Here is a 14,822-nt window from a genome sequence, read left to right as displayed (position 1 = left end):
AAGTACCAAATTCGATCCCAGCCCCCTACCAAAGTAGATTTTTGTGTGCAGTCTTTATATCGTAAGTTAACGAAGCTACAATCAAGGTTAGTTATCTGTTTCACTTTTCACTCCCAAAATAATAATAATAATAATAATAAGATTCAGGTTCGATTCTCGGTGAGAAAGCATTGAATATTTTAAGACATTAAGTTAATTCGTTCCTTTCTGTCGTGAAACGAAGTATTTTTTTTTTTTACGCAAGGACTAGTTCAACTCTAAAATCATGAAGTAACAAATTCGATTTCACTTTCACTCCTCCAATATAATAATAATAATAATAATAATAATAATAAAGTGATGCTGTATTTTTTAAATTTATTTTTTGGTTGTTATTTATGTTTTAATACCACTTTGGTCTCGGTTCGATTCTCGCTGATAGAGAGAGAGAAAGGGAGCATTGAACACTTGAAAGCATTATACTGCTTCGAAATGAAGAGCTTCGAACAATGTATGCCCCTATATCATAGGCTATGCTACGCTAAAATCAGTACGTGAAATTCTTTTTTTTTTTCATGCAAGGATTAATTCAACTCTAAATCGTGAAGTACTGGTCTTGCGTTCGATTCCGATGAGAGAGCTTTCAAAATAAAAGCATATTTAGGGTTCAAGTTCGATTCTCAATGAGAAAGCATTGAATGTTTTAAGACATTAAGTATGCTCTTCGGTTTCCAATGAGGAACGAGTCGGGGAAAGACGAAAACCAATCAAATTGGAGTGCTTCGATCACTAAATATCAAATGATTTAGGGTAAAGGTCTACCGTATGCTATGCAAAATCAATGAAAATCAATCAATCAATTGGGAGAATTCGAACGTGATATTCAATCAATTGGGAAGCTTCGATCGTGATAACTGATAAGACTCTCATCAAGGTTTGATAGCCGTCCAAGATTATGAGCATATTAACAACGACGGCCGCTTAAGTTCTTCGCAGGAGGGAGTGGAGGGGTTTGGGGGTTCAAATCACTAGCCAATACACGACAAGAACACGAAAAAGGCATGTTTTATCTTGTTTCTATATCTGGTAGGCATCCAAGACTATGGGTATACCAGCAAACATTTTCCCACGGATCCTGTGGTAGCCGTAAAACGCTATGAACATAACAACTAAAGGCTTGTCGAAACTTGCCTCCAAATTCCAGGAAATGATGTCGAATTCTAAGAACGGGAGGGATCAAATTTCTTCCATAGTGCCTAATATCTACTCGGACGTTCTCCTTGGAACGCCTTTTCTGAAGAAATACAATTGTGTGGTGGACTTTTCTAACCGTATTCTCACCTTTAAGGATCTCTATGGTAAGCCAGCGACGTTAAATATGAACTTTTTATGGATAAGTTCAGTTGAACCTCAACCTATCGTACATGAAGTGAACCAGGAGGAAGATTATCTTGTACCAGTGGATGAGATTCGAGATACCATTCTTTCTAGAACCGACTTACCTGATGATGTTAAGTTTAAATTAGCCGACTTACTAATTCGTTATAAAGATGTATTCTCAGAGCGGCCTAGACCATTGAAAATAAAGCCTTTAAAGATAGAGCTTACTGACAACGAACCAATGGTGTATAAACCTTATCCAATAGCCTATTGGATGCGAGAACCGTTTAGGAAACTCTTGCAAAGTGGCTTGAATTTGGAGTAATAGAAGAAAGATTATGTCCTTACTTAAATCCCGTACACTGTGTGTACAAGGCAGATAAACAGTCAATCAGACACACTTTGGATTTGAGACATTTGAACAGGAAAGTCGTTACTGCTAATGTACGTGTGGAACCTATACAAGATATTCTGGCTCACCTCAAATGTTCCTTTGTGTTCTCTTCTTTTGACTGCAAGGATGGATATTACTGTCTACCTCTGGAAGAAGAATCATACGAGAAGACAACCTTCTTATTTGAAGGAAGACAATACTGTTTTCGATACTTAGTGATGGGATTGAAATCCGCCACGAGTTTGTTCCAGTTCGTCATGGACAGCATTTTTATCTGTCCACGAAGCATTTTATTTCATGCTGTTTAGATGACCTTTGTTTTTCGCCTTCCATAGACCAGCACTTTGAACAACTTGAATTTATCTTGTACACTTTGAATAAGCTGAATTTTTCTTTGAATTTTCGCAAATGAAGATTTTTGTTTCCTGAATTACTGTTTCTAGGACATCTAATATCTGGAATAGAAGTTAAAGTTAACTCTAAGCTAAACGAAAATATCAGAAATTTTACTGTACCGAGGAATCGTAAACAATTGCGGCAATTTTTGGGTATAGCCAACTGGCGTCGTAAATTTATTAGTAACTATGCTCAGTTAATTGAAGATTTAGTAAACCTCCTGCGTAAGGATGCAAAGTTTCAATGTGGGCCGAAGCAACTGGAAGCTTTTGAGTTATTAAAGCAAGAGTTAACATCTCCTACCTTAGCATTGCCTGACATGAGTAAATCATTTCATATCTTCTCCGATTCGTCTGAAGTAGCTATTGGCGGTTATATTGGCCAATACGAAGATGATGAATTCAAAGTAATTTATTATGCCAGTAGGCGTATAAAACCTACTGAGATGTCACTATCTATTTTTCAAACTGAACTTTTAGCTGTAGTGTTTCTTTGTGAAAAATTTGCTGATTATATCCTTGGTAGAAGAGCTGTTGTCCATACAGACAACAAAGCTATAACACATTTGAAAACCATACGTAACCTAGACTCTAGAACTACTAGATTGTTGTTAAAGCTTCAGGATTATAAGTTGCAATTTGAACACCTATCCTCTAGTGAAAATTATATTGCTGATGTTATTTCACATAATCCTCCTGACGAGGATGAATCTTGTAATACTATGTATATTGTAAACGTTTTATTTCGAAACTTAACACAATCTTCTTTCTTACAATTAATGTCAAAAGAGCAGCAAAATGACACTTTTATAAGTAAGTGTTTAGCTAAATTAGAAGAGGGCAACTCTAATTATTGTAAGCATATATACTTAATGTATGTCAAGCAGGCCAATGTCTGGAAATTAATTATACCTAGGAGTTTAGTACATGTAGTGACTGATGAAGTTCATAAGGAGCACATTTTGGTTCTACAAAATTTTATTTACATTGTAAAAAGCTATTTTACTGGCCTAACATGAAACGAGATATTACCAAATTTATAAACGATTGTGAAATTTGTGCTACAACTAAATCATGTTCTCAAGCAAAAGTGCACCAAATTTGTCATGTAGAGGCAGACCGCCCACATTCTAAGTTAAGTGTTGACCTCATGGAATGTCTACCAAAGAGTAACACATATTCTTAAATACTGTTCATTTTAGATGTTTGTAGCAAATTCTTGGTATTGTACCCTGTAAGAAATGCTAATGTTAGAGAAATCATTTCAATCTTTACTAAAATATACTTTTACCAGTATCCAAATCCCCAGGAAATCATTACTGACAGGGGAGCACAGTTTGTTTCTTGTTTATGGCGTCGTTTTTGTCGTAGGAATGGCATTCAGCATTTGTTGTTAAGTCCTTATAATCCTAAATCTAATGCTGTGGAAAGGTACCATTCTGAAGTTTCTCATTTATTGCGATTATTTATAAATAAGGATCATACTCAATGGAGTCAAAGATTGTCAGAGGTTCATTCATTGTTAAATAACTCTGTGTCTCTTACTACTGGGTACGCTCCCTCAGAGCTTTTTCTTAATTTCTCAGCTTTAGATAATTTCAAAAAGGAATTTGATTGGCCTTCTGAGTTTGCTGAAGTAAATCCTAAGTTTAAGCATCAATCAGTATTGTTAAATGAAAAGCCTTAGAAAGAATAACTCTAAATTCAGAACCAAAGGTGATGAAACCAAAATCGGAGATCTTGTTATCGTAAAAAACCAAAAGCATAGTTCTGTGGTAGCTAAAACCATTAGTAAAGTTTTCATAAAATATTTTGGATCTTTTCTTGTAATAGGTGTAGAAAATAATGCTGTAAGTTTGGTAAATTTGGAGAATGAATGGATTGATACACATAACATAGACAATGTTAAGTTGTTTATTTATTCTCTGAAAAGGGGATTTTTTTTTCAAGATATAAACTACTACTCATACAAATCTTACGTAGTTTATATCTTGATAAAAAATTGATTCTTTTATTATTGATTACACATTACTCACTAATTGTTGCACATATTTAAAATATAGGTGCTCGACGATATTGTTTTGTTTATATATAGACTTCTGTAAAATAACAAATCGCTAGAATGATATTCATCCTAAAATTTTCCAAATTATACGTGGAACGTATTATATTGAAAATAAATGGACGTTTGTAATTTTATTCAGGATTTAGCTCAAATGAGTCTAGCCTCAAAGCTTAGAAAGACATTAGCAAAATACAACATAAAGAATATGTTTACCAACAATGGATGTTCATTAATTGTAGAGGTCCATACACAAATCCATTTCATATTGTCATTCATTTCTTTCAAGGAAGTCAACTTTTTATATTTCCAGCAATTACTTCTACGGTATGGACCTCCATTTCTCAATATAGGATCCCTTTAAGAGCTTAGTAAACGTACATCATATATGAATTATTGTTAAAACAAGTCTAACGAGCATGCGCTAGATGACCAGTAAAAAGAAGATTGCTATGCAGATTAGGGCATTACGCAGAATGTTGGTAAACGAGGATAGCGCAAAACATTTCATTTAGGATAAACTTACATGTCTTGCGTGTTGAATATGTACTTGAACGTTCCTAAGTATTTTAGAGGTAACATTCTGAAATGTTTTCTTTGCTTGCTTATTTGTGTTCCGAAGTACCACAATACATTAGGGACGTAATTTCTTAATTATATGGATTCCTTCATTCCCTAACATTTTTCTGGTTCCGTATCATGATTTGACACATAGAATTTTGATACTCCATTTCGTTTTCAATGGTTACTAGATACCGTAACACGGGGTTACTTTGCACATTGGTCGTTACTTTGCAATTATCGATATTTGTAAAGAAAATTATGTATTTTCTGGTACCGACTCTGGAACCACATTCTAATAGTTTAACATATGTCCCACAAAAGTGCCAACTGATGAAGAGAAAATATCATTTTCGTAAACTAATTTGATTTAGTTATTCCCTTTGTCCAAGAATATGATCCGAACACTAATCAGTTCAAGATTTACGGGGTTTGTAACTTTCAGGCTGAATCCCACTCAAAATCGCATGTTTTTTTTTAACGGCAAGTCTGTGATTAGACTAAAAAACAATGACTTTAATCGGTTTTTACAGGTTTAGTCACTTCCTAGAACTGTTTCTGCGTGAGTCACTTGTTTGAACTGTTCATGCCTTTGGTGTGAAGTCTTAGTTCAGAGATTGGTGGTACTCAGTACTTGTGTGTATTAATAGCTTTTATCATACTTGATACTGCCTTTTTGGACAGTTCCTTATTTTTGCACTTCAAGATGTAAACGCTGAGCTATTCCGTATAAAATCAGGAAGTTTACGTATGAAGCCTCTAAAATTAGAGTTAAATTTTACATTTCAAGTAGTATTACCAGTTGACGAAAAAAAAGTGGAAGGCTGAGATTTTTTCGAAGTCAGTTTTGAAATTACAGGATCTAAAAATACTGATAATTTACCAGCAAAATATTCCATTCTTGACATTTGTTCGATTAGCACTTGCAGAGAGCTCAAAGCTCGTAGGATACTAGCAGGTAGCGACATAGCACTTGCAACCTAGATATTTTCTATTTTGTATCCAAGTAGTATGAGAATCTTCAAGGTAATTTAAATGAAAGTTTTATTAATTGTTTATGGTAATGAACAATTTGTTAAACAACTAATTTATATTTTAACTGAGTGTGACGTGAAAAGTCACGAAATATCAAAACTGTACCGTCGAATGGGGTGAATAGAAACACATTTTTGGCTATATGAGTATATAAGTTTGGTGATGTTAAAGATTTCGCTTATCAAATTATTCCAAGAAAACGGTCTTAATATGCTAATGAAGTTAAGGAAACGTCATATTAATTTATCATCTCCACTTTTCTTCACCTTGATTTTTTTTAATGTTTCTATTCACCCCATGGGTAGGGTGAATAGAAACAATGACTTTATTTTCATTGTTGTTTCTTTTGTACTATTGGGAAGGTAAAAAGAAACAGCGTATTTGTTGATACGAACTATTTATTTGATACCTGCAAGATATAAGTTCAATAAGACCAGTATTACATAAGTTACAAACTTATAAAACAATACAATGTACATACAAAGTAGGTACAAACGACCGTATAATTTTTATGACATTTGAAAAAAGACTTAACCACTGAAATCACTAGGGAAACTTATCATATACTTAAAGCGTGCTGACGAACTCCTAATAAGACCCGACAGTTTCGTCACAATATCCTCATGTAGTAAGAACGATTCTTCAGAAATTTCTAAAAATTTCATTGTTTTTGTTCCTCTTATAAAACACTCCCACATATCAACTATGTTCACATTTTCGCACTTGGGTAGCGAACAGCCTCACCGAGTATTTTAGCTTCCCTTAAACCTTTACCACAGCAAAATCACCAGCTTTAGAAAACCATGATCTAGTTCATGATCGTCTGGAATGTTGTCTTCTGGAGTGTTGTCTCACTCCTTTTCCGAAAATACACGGGTTATAAAACATTCCCACATACCCACCATGTTCACATTTTCTCATCTTTGTCACTGTCGTGAAGACAATAATAGTCTGAGCTCTCCGATGACGATTGTTCCACATGCATCAACTTTCTTGTTCGTGAGAAATCCCTTTCGTTGCTGTCGGAATAAGAGAGCTCAGGTTGAGTTTCGTTGTGATTTGATGAAAGTGTATCATTTTCAGAATACAAACCAAAATTCTTACCAGAAACAACATCTATTCGTTCCTTCTTCTTCCGTTGTTTAATTTTTTCATCTTCTCGCATGTTCTTGAGAAGATCCATAAGAGAACGGTCTACAGTCTGAGATGTCTCTTTGCTGTTCTGTTTCTTCTCGTTCAGTGTCTCTTTTCGGCAGCTTCCTCAGTACTTGGTCTCGACAAACGGGAAAAATTCCACACTTTTCGAATCCAGCCCTGATATTTACCTCCTTCAGTTTGTCACACATTTTTTTAAGAAGCCTTGGAAATTTGTTCTTAGAGATGGTTGATTCATTCCTATCAGGTCCTTTTTTCCGCTCCTCAAAAATTTTCCACTCCTCAAGAAGTGTTTCTATTCACACCATTAATTAAAAATCGTAACAATAACCCAGTAAAGTCAAATTTTGATTACAAATAATTTACAAAAGGAAAACGTTTACTATGAACCTCTTTAACCCTTCAGCACTCGCGCACAGACCGTCACGCGAGAACTCGCACGCGGTCGAAATGACCGCACTGTAAATTTGACGTTCAGGAATGAATTACATATTTTTAAATGAATTGTATACTTGCCAAAAGCGGTGGTGTGATGCAACAATACAGTCTGGGGAAGGATTAGAGGGGGTGAGGGGAAGTTATCTCAAAGTCACTAAGCAAAATCAAAGAATATTTATAGGTGTGGTCGAAAAGACTGCGCTGCGAGTTCTCGAGGGTTAAATGAAACAACAAACTACAAAATTGGCTTATGTTTAAATGCAACAAATATGAAAATGTCATACTTGCCAAGAAAGTTTGTGGAGCGCCAAAATAACGTGTAGGATTTCAGTAACATATTAACGCTGCTGCCGTTACCTCAGTGTTCCCAACTCACTAAAACATTTTGTGTCTGCTGTGAACACTTTAGCCATATAAGACTATGTTAAGAAATTTCAGTTTTGTTGATTAATTTATCGTTCAGATATATCCAAAACTAATGTGGGAGTTTTGTTTCTATTGACTCCCATGTTTCTATTCAGCCCATTTGACAGTATGCAAAGTGGCAATAATATGAGATGACAGCACATACCCAGTCACGAATGTCCAGAGAAATAGTAACTGTATTCGCATTAATAGTAGTTGTATTTAAGCGCAGAACTGGACTTTAACAAACTTGAAACCAGAAACTTAATGAAACGACATAATGATCTTACCTTCCTCCAGACGCTATTATGTTTCGACCTTGAATTTACCATGAAACCATTGCCTTCAGGAATCTTGAAAACACACAAATCTTGAGAGATAAGGTTGGTAACTACTCTTTACATCTTTTATACGGTACAGCTTCAATACACTATTGATACAGTATACGGTACAGGTTCTACACAATATTCATCTTATCTTCTTTTTCCAAAAAAAGAAAAAAAACTCAGCGAAATGATAGCTATTTCACAATAAGTTACTAGGCTTGGAAACACAACTGCTCGAAACACAAGTACCGTAGTGAGTCATCAAAATTGGCAGAAGGCAATTCTATAACGTTTGCATAGAAAAGTTTATTCGAATATTTCTGATTCAGGCCTTCATATCCAGGATAACAATGCTACCAAGTTGAAATGTGCAAAATATAGCTTCAGAATCGAATATTTAAACATGTACAAATTTTAGCATAAATTCCAAATTGAAAAGTTGAATATAGTATAATTCAAAGATAGAGTACTCACATGGATTGATTGTTTTATATCTGAACTCAGAAAAACTTGAGAAAAACGATCATGTGGCATTTCACTATATTTGACCCAAAAACCGTTGTTTGTAGGGAGCGTAAACCCATGGCCGATAGGTTAGTCCGGCGTTTGGTGTACCATGCAGTAACATGTTTAATCATATTTAATCTTCTAGTATAAAAATTACAGGAACCATGACCTGTAACAATTTCCATCGTCTCTTTCTTCATTTCTAATTTTAATAGTCGGAATGTAATATTCCAATTTTTCCTTTTATGGTTAATTTTCAACATGTTATGCATTTTCTTTTGATGATTGCGTTTAGCTACATTACTAATCGGAATTTTTACAATGATTTCTTAAATGTACACTTATTTCTTTTTAATCTTTTTTTTATTACTTGTCCTAGTCAGCTAACCACTAACATTTAAATAGGTTGGCGTTCTAAGATATAGTAGCTCCTTCATCCAGGTTAATTGTTTCAGTGTATGTCTTATAGCTGGACACCGAACATGACACGCCAGGATATTTCTCCAATTGGATCAAGAAAGAATGCATATTTCGGCATCACTTAGGGAAGCACTAGATAGATAGGATAAATTAGATTCACGTTGAGGTCTAAGACATGAAAATTATTGCAAACAAAATGAATATAATAATGTGCATTATGCTGAGACAGAGAAAGATGGACAGAACAACGAAGTTTTAACCCTTAAGCATGGACAGTCTGGATTCCCTCCTGCCCCATCTTTCTGTTTGGGTTTTTCTTTTCCCTTATGGTATAAATCGCTTTTATTATCAATAGCGAACATAATCTCTAGTGCTTAATTCATTGAAAAACAAACTGTAGGCGAATCGAACGGAGAATATTTAGAATGAGTCTCACACGCTATCCAAGTAGGGGCACAATCTAAGTTGTATGCTCAAAACAGCCATACAACTGCACACTGCCATATAATTGCCCCCGGTTCTATTTCAATTTTTTATTTATGGTTTTTAGATGTCTATGGCTAAACATGTGGCTTCAGAAAAAAACCTTGGATCTGTAAATCAAGGTCAGGCAAAAGTTAATCCACAATCTTCAGAAATTACTGTTATGTCTACATATATGCAGGATCAATCGAGGATCTGCATTGAGAAAAGCTAAAATATCTAAGAAAGAAGCACTTCAAATTTGGTATTGGCTCACAATGTTGCGTATAACATGGACCGCAAAAAAATAAACAACGACTAAGGGACGCTAGTGAAGAACAACAAATTATGAAAATAATAGGGGGAAAAAGCATGCTTGGCCATCTTATTCCGCACTCCGATTTTATCACCATGCTGATAGCGGGAAATGCAATAGGAATACCAGGAAAACGAAGACTAAGAATATAGTATGTTGACAGTTAAGATGAAGAGACGTTATCAAGTTTTAAAACTGATCTTCCATGGTAGAGAAAAATTTCATAATTTCCATGTTGCCCACCTACCTATGATTGGGGGGAACAGGAAGGAACCGATGATTTAAATAGTGATCTTCCAAATTTACGATATCTACACTACTTCTTTGAGAATGATTAGAAAGTTGATTTCGTAAATCTACGAAGCCAATTCTACCTCTTGAAGGGGGTGTCTTCACCAATAATCCATGCGGGAATGACATTTCGTAGCTTTGTAAGGTAATGTTCGTGCAGTGTAAATAAAACTTGCAAAATCATATGTGCAAGCTCTCGCAGGAATACATCGGAACTATGTCGTGTTATTTTCTGAAATAATCCGCGTTCAAATATCGCTTGATACAAGCTATATTTTACTCTCAGAACACATTGTTTTGTTATTAATAATTTGTTTTCTACATATCTTGTAGATATCTTAAATTTTATTGGCCAGTGATTAGTGGAGGCAAGTTTTGGCCAAATACTTTTATACTTCTATTTCTTTCTTTTGACTGCATGGGTTATTCCTGTGGCCTTGAGACCGTGTTTTTTGTCGTTGTTAGAATCTTGTAAATATAATCGTAACGTTCATTTGGTTTTCACCTTTTCCCCAAAAGTTTACACATCCCTCTTCTCTCTGTCACTTGTTTATTCCGTTTATCCCAGCTTTGCTACGGCAAATGAAGATTTCTTCCGTACCTACGTTTTATCATAAATTGAAGCTGGGGAGAACGGTAGACAAAGCGTAGATATCGTAAAAATGGAAAAGTGAGCCATTGATGAAATTAAGCTCAGATATTAGAAAACTAAAATTATCTTGCGGTGCAAATCACAAAACTGGTTAAACTGTATAGAAAATCTAATAATACTGAATGTAATTCATACAAATTAAAAGAACATCAAAAGGTTACTTTTACTATAGCTTTTACTTTATATGTTTACGACCGTTTTAACTTCTTTTATTTCCCTCTTTATCTTTTTTTTATTTTCTTTGAATACAGGTGGCCGTGTGGCACAATGGATAAATTAAGATTTCACTTACAATTATCTTCGACCGCTCAACTCATTCACGGGCATTGCAGATATAACGATCTCAGACGTTCCACGTCTAATAATCCCAAGGGTCCTCTGGAGTCCTATGCTGATAGTAATAAGCGATCGTCCAAGGCGGAACAATTATTCCTTCCTTTTCAATCATTTGGAGCCAGAGTTTGTCACACAAAACTAAAATTACAAACGAATGTTAAGATGCTAACACATTTGTACTAATCACTTCACTGCTGATTTCTGCACAATATTAGAAAAAAATATTTTACACGAAGGCGTATGAAAATATCGTACAATCACTGATGATAAACTAAACAAATTGGCTCCCACGCATGCAAACGGTGTATTTCCCTTGCGAAGCTCAATCCGTACAAGGGGAGCACTCATAAGAGCATAACGTGTGCTTACTTTAGAACAATGCACCCACTCGCCTTCGTGTGTAACCTTCCGAGCGACGACCAGGCTTTCGTGCAAAGCACTGAAGGTTCTTTTAGCAAACCAAAGCTTGTATATGGCCAGCCGGGAAAAGCCCGATTTTCACTTCTAGCATCGGAACCGGAATAATCGTCCTATTAGCTTTAAGTTATAACAGTGCGTAGGTGGAAAGGGATTGTCCCGAAAGTCAGATATAAGGAAACAGTCAACAGAAATGTAGTACTCACGTGATCACTGTCCCTGCTTCTTGAGCATATGTGGCCATGAAACAGGAGCTAGGCTTACTAACACAAATGTACAAAATACGAAACTGATGAAAAGTGGTTCAAGATTGCTCCTTCAAATACGAGAATTGGCAAAAATATACGCACAGACCATAATTCAGTTGGCTCTGAAATACAAAGTAACAAAATAATATATAAGATTCAGTCTACAGAGCAATTGTTACCTAAAGAGTGGCAAATACTCTTTCGAGAATCGAGATGAGACGTTCAGTTTTTACGATATTGTAAGTTTGCCTTGTTCCATCTCGAATTAAAATGTTAAGCTTCATCCCGATTTTGTCTGGTTTGTTTTAGAATCGAGATAAGAAATTCCCCTTTTAATGGGCAACATTACATAAAACCGAAATATTGTTTTTGCCTAATATCACGTCTCTGCTTGTAATGGTATTACCTGTGCGATAATAAGTTCTTATTGTTTAAAAATTTCAGGAGATAATTATTATTATTACAAGTATTGTTCCTGAAAATCTGATAGTTCAAGTATTGAAACAAACGAGTATTCAAATATTCGAATGTAATAAAACGTGTCATTGCCGATCAATCGTAATCAAAATTCCTAAAGTAGAGAAAAAAGTTGTTCGACGTTTATTTGGTGGAAGAACCTCCAGGTTACTGGTCAAGCGTCTAGGCCACTGAACCACGATGACTGCGCTGTAAATGATTCGTCTTTAGGCTCTGCCTCAGCTTGGAAAGTTGTATGTTACTTTTTTCTTCGCTTCAAAACGACTTTCGTGTTCAACTTATCATGATATAAGTGAATAATCTTCAGTAGAGTTTATATTAATAACTTGAGTTGTTCTTAAACCTTTGGTTCGCAAGTTTGTTTTTTTCTCCACACGAAACTACATATATGACAGATTTAATTTTCATACTCTCTGTTTGTTTCAAAGCAGTCGCCATTACATGGTCAAAAGCTTATTACCGCTACGATATAAATGACTGTTCAATTTGATATAGGGAAAAAATCTACATGTTCTTATTTTGAAAATAGAAAGATATGGAGACTTCACAGTGGTACTCCATTTCATATTTCTGCGGTAATTCATATAATAAACGCTTTCAGTGATAAACGCTATAGTCAAAGTTCAAGTTTATCAACCGGTAAGTTACTGCATACGGGTAAGAAATCCCACACCTGCGCAGTATGTGGAAAGGAATTTCGTGTTTGTTCAAGTTTGGCTAAGCACATGTTAATCCACACAGGAGAAATACATTACACATGCCAAGAGTGTGGTTATGGAATTAAAGATCGTTCAAATTTGGTTAGACATATGTTAATCCACAGGGGAGTAAAACATCACACATGCCAAGTGTGTGGTTTTGGATTTAAACTTCATTCAAGTTTGGTTACACACATGTTAATCCACACAGGAGAAAAATATCACATCTTTAAGAGTGTGGTAAGGCATTTAATCAATCTTCAAGTTTAGCTACACACATGTTAATCCACACAGGAGAGAAATCTTACATTCGCCAGGAGTGTGGTAGGGCATTGAATCGACGTTCACATTTGGTTACACACATGTTAATTCATACAGGAGAAAAGAATCACACATGCGAAGTGTGTAGTAAGGCGTTTAATCGACGTTCAAGTTTGGTTACACATATGTTAATCCACACAGGAGAGAGAGATTACACGTGCCAAGAGTGTGGTAAGGCATTTAATTAACGTTCAGGTTTGGTTAGACACATGTTAATTCTCACAGGAGAAAAAGCTCACATCTGCCAAGAGTATAGTAAGGCATTTAATCAACGTTCAAGTTTGGCTACACACAAGTGAAGAATCTTACAAGTGCATAGAGTGTGGTAAGACATTTAGTGAAAGTTCAAAGTTGGTTTCACACATGTTTATCCACACAGTAGAAAAACATCACACATGCCAAGTGTGTGCCGGGGCATTTAAAGATCGTTCAAGTTTTGTTAGACACATGTTAATCCAAACAGGATAAAAAACTTACAAGTGCCTAGAGTGATGTAAGAGATCTAATCATCGTTCAAATTTGGTTAGACACATGTTAATTCACACAAGAGAAAATCATCACACGTGCCAAGAGTGTAGTAAGCATTTAATCAATGCTCAAGGTTAGCTACACACATGTTAATCCACACAGGAGATAAAGCTTACACATGCCAAGAGTGTAGTTAAGCATTTAATCAAAGTTCACATGTGGTTAAACACATGTTAATTCACACAGGAGAAAAGCATCACATATGCCAACAGTGTTGCATGTCATTTATAAAACGTTCAAATTTGGCTAGATACATGTTAATCGGCACAGGAGAAAAAGATCATACGTGCCAAGAGTGAGGTTGACATTTAATCCACGTTCAAACTTGACTAGACACATGTCAATTGATGTTAGTATTTGGTGAACAATAATATAGTTGGCTCGCCCCCCCCCTAACTTCTACTGGACTCCCTCTATATTTTTGCGCTGGCAACGGGTCTGCAGGTTCATAGCATGCAGTTGTTAGTTTTATGTTCTTTGTATTCTTGACAGCGTTTACCTCGGAAAGGAAGTGGTCGTAATGAGCAGGATGGTTTAAATCGGCGTCTCTTAAAAACGAAGATTTGTTTATGCAAAAGGTCGTTGATAGTATCCTATGATGTGCTTAGGGTGCTTTTTTAAAGCTGCATCTCACTTCAGGTAGTTCAGCTTATATATCGTCATGTGTTATAGATGGAGGAACCCCTCGTAATACTATTGACATGGTATGTGGCTGAGGTTGCTAGTGGATGTTTTTGAGAGAAGTTTAAGTTGCAGTTTTCGTGAAAATTTCAAAACTGGATTGTCACGAATTATTTTGCGAAGTTAGCCGACTGTGATTTAATGATGATTTTTTTTGTCTCTACCATTTGCAAAATATCTTGCGTTGCCGATACTGGAGAAGTTACAGAAGTAAACGCTTTGAAATCAAGTACTTTGGATTGTAGTTTTGCAGTAGGAAGCTGTGGACATGGTGCAGAGAACGATAAGCCGGTAGGAGTGAGAGTCAGAGCTCGAGATTCTATGTGCATTTGTATGCT

General features: G+C 35.5%; 1 protein-coding gene across 2 annotated transcripts in view; it reads right to left on the bottom strand.

The window, feature by feature from the left end:
* The window catches only part of LOC145690893 (uncharacterized), a 74,805-nt gene that overhangs the window by 33,479 nt on the left and 26,504 nt on the right, over positions 1-14,822 (bottom strand). Inside the window, exon 2 of one of the 2 annotated variants that reach the window (XM_081766303.1) lies at positions 11,717-11,901. The exons of the other annotated variant lie outside the window; for it this stretch is intronic. Within the exon in view, the coding sequence (XP_081622429.1) occupies positions 11,836-11,901 (66 nt within the window). The 3' untranslated portion in view covers positions 11,717-11,835. Of the gene's footprint in view, positions 1-11,716; positions 11,902-14,822 lie in introns of those variants that run through there. 2 annotated transcript variants of the gene reach the window in all.

This window comes from Thermobia domestica, chromosome 7, assembly GCF_964235325.1.
Source record: "Thermobia domestica chromosome 7, izTheDome1.hap1.1, whole genome shotgun sequence".
Lineage (NCBI taxonomy): Eukaryota > Metazoa > Arthropoda > Insecta > Zygentoma > Lepismatidae > Thermobia > Thermobia domestica.
The sequence above is the reverse complement of the archived record's forward strand: the minus strand, read 5'-3'. Positions and strand labels throughout refer to the sequence as shown.